Raw genomic sequence first — 3,039 nt, 5'->3', positions numbered from 1 at the left:
GCAAAATAAAGCCCCAATAGAGAGCTTTAAAATAAGCTACTAAACTTCCCAATCGGGTAAGTATTGGTGGAGATAATAGCGTTTTTGAGATCCCGGTGTGGAGACCCAATGACCAGCCTAATAGAGAGCAATTAGGAGCTAAAGGTTATTGTATTAATTAGCTATATAGAAGGTCTAAGGTATGTAGTCTACTTATAGTATCCGTACTATTCTCTACCTTTCTTCTTACCTAAACAAGGTAGGTATAACCTACCCCATAACATATTATATAATCTAGATCTATAAAATCTATTATTTCTAGTTAGTATTCTAAGTAGTTTCTTAACTAATATACTATTATCCTTAAGAGAAGATTCTTCCTACTATTGCTTGTAACAGTAGAGTGGCCCACTAACGAATCCAGCCCACTTACTAATCACCCACGTTATCCATTATACTATTCCCGTCCATTTTCGTGCGCAAATCGAGTTACCGCGTAAGGTTCGCAAACTTTATTACCGTGTAAGGTGCGCAAACTTTATTACTAAGGCGTAAAGGGATGTATTGGTTGCTTCGTCCGAAAAACTTCGGAAGGGTTCGAAAAATAGGCACGATACTACGTTGACCCTGGTGATAGACCCTTGAAAAGAAAAGGGCCGATATAAGCATACATCTGATCCGGTTTTGTACTCCAATATCCAACTTAGTGTACTGCTAATCCGTCATTGCCGGCAGTGTATAACTACTTGCGATAGCCCGATATCAAATGCACCAAACTCGTTTGATATCTCTAACTAGAGCCCTCATTTCTATAATAGCTACATCGAAAGATTAATTTGATTGTTCACTATGTCCGCATTCCGAGTTGCGTTGATCACCGGTGGTGGTATGTTATACGAAACTCTTATTGTATTCTTTACTGTCAACATGAGTTTACAATACAATACTAACTCACTTTCGTCATCTAGCATCTGGAATGGGACTTGCTGTCGCAGAAGGACTACTGGCACGAAAAGGATGGCATGTTTACCTACTCGATCGTAATGCTAAAGCATTTGAGAACCTCGACCCTGAAGTTAAGGCTGCGACTAATTTCCGCAATGTTCATGTTGCGGATTACGATAGTCTTGCTGCAGTATTTAAGGATATCTATATATCTAAAGGCCGGATTAACTTCGTGTTTGCCAACGCCGGTATAGGGGGTGCACTGGATTTTTATGAGACAAAGGATGGAATCGACCCACCTCCAAAACCAGATACCAGCGCCATAGACGTTAACTTGAATGGTGTCTGCTACACTACCTATCTGGCCGCCCATTATTTCAAGTTACAAAAGCTTGAAGACGCATCTGTTGTCATCACAGCGAGCGATGCGGCATTGTATCCTACTGTCTTCGCCCCGCTATATACAGCCGCAAAACGTATGTCCGTTTTCTTATCACTTCTTATCTTGATTGTTACCTAAGGAAATCTCCAATTCATACTAACCATTGCAAAATTTAGATGGTTTAATCGGCTTTTTGCGAGCAATCTCCCCCGTCATGATCACTCACAAGATCAGAGTCAATGTCATATGTCCTGGAGTTGTCCCAACACCAATCTTGCCGCCCGAGTTACTCAAAATATGGCCAGAGGAAATAAGAACGCCAGTCTCAACTGTGGTAAATGCAGTGCTCGCTCTTGTGGATGGGAGGGATATGACGGACGCAGTTGGTACGAAGGTTTCTGCAGACAAATTATACGGCCAGACCGTTGAGCTTAGCGTTGACAAGATGTATTTCCGATCTCAACCTGACTATTGTGATGAAGCCTGTAAACGGGCTGCGGCCGCTGTTAACAGCTTCACTGGAGCAACTTCACTATAAGTAAGTCAGAATCCTGTAGCATATCTACAACGAAAGGAGCTTCATGTACCATCAAGAGAACGAGTATTAGGTAGCAAATATACATCTTTACGAGAAATAAGTCTCAAAATCTATAGTAACACGATTTAAGATATGGGTATATCGTTGACAAGGTAAAAATAGCTTTATGCGTATCTAGAATGCTAGCTATATAATACAAAGCGTAGAATCATCGTAAGGATTGGTAAAATCTAGATATGTTAGTTTAGCTACTTCGACAGCAAAAGTACTTTGAAAGTGGCCTGTGCCTAGCTTAATCTACCTTTAAAAGTGCTTTATTTCAACTAATATGTAGACTAAAATAGCTAGAGTAAGCCTCACTTCGTAACACGATGAAATAGACTCATTTTCGTTAAAATACCCGTAAAGCTAGAAATAGCATATAAATATTTTAAGTTAACGTATTTCACCACCGAGTCGTCAACCCCACCGAGTCGTCAGCTCCACTGATACACCCCACCTTTATAATAATATTACGCAACACGATCACAATTTTTCTTGTTAAGTAGAATAAGATATTATTCTTTAGACGCGTCGCTATCCTCTATATCCTCTAATTCTACTTAGCACATGCGAGTGTTATATCTAATTAGCTATAACGTCTAGTTATAGTACTATTTATTATTATAGGAGCTGAAAACTCTAAACAAATGGAATGTATTAAGATAATGGACCGATCAATCTGCTAATCTAGATTAGTAGATCAGTGAGACTATATACTACTAATCTATGTCTAACTATTTCTAGTAATATATTATCTAAATTACCTAATCTATTATTTATACTATCTAATAAAGATTAGATAGTTAAAGGATTATATAGGTTATATAATATTAGAAAAAGTAGGTAGAAGTAGCTACTTATTCTAATAGAACTTAGTAGTAGAGATCTCTTTCTTCTACTTATTTCTAGTAGACTTAGAGGTAGCTAGTTAATAGATTCTGTTAGAGATCTAAGCTATTCAGCTGATCTCTGAGAGAACCAATCCATCAATCTCTAATCTATGTTGGGACGATACCAATCCCTGACCCAAGTCAACATTGCACCCTAATCTCAACAATCTAAATAATCTATCGATCCCTGACCTAATCTATCTATCTATTACGTTTAAGATTACTAAATCTATTACTAGATAGATTCTTCTAGAATCTATTAT

General features: G+C 38.0%; 1 protein-coding gene across 1 annotated transcript; it reads left to right on the top strand.

Moving 5' to 3' along the window:
* Nucleotides 1-828: 828 nt before the first annotated feature.
* On the top strand, nt 829-1,844 carry COCVIDRAFT_32150 (hypothetical protein; the record flags this gene model as incomplete). The annotated part of the gene is made up of 3 exons (XM_014694528.1): nt 829-865; nt 948-1,400; nt 1,483-1,844. 3 exons carry the CDS (start codon nt 829-831, stop codon nt 1,842-1,844), a joined length of 852 nt encoding a protein of 283 aa, XP_014550014.1.
* Between the last annotated feature and the right edge of the window lie 1,195 nt (nt 1,845-3,039).

This window comes from Bipolaris victoriae (genome assembly GCF_000527765.1).
Source record: "Bipolaris victoriae FI3 unplaced genomic scaffold scaffold_357, whole genome shotgun sequence".
Lineage (NCBI taxonomy): Eukaryota > Fungi > Ascomycota > Dothideomycetes > Pleosporales > Pleosporaceae > Bipolaris > Bipolaris victoriae.
This window is presented reverse-complemented; position numbering and strand designations above follow the sequence as displayed.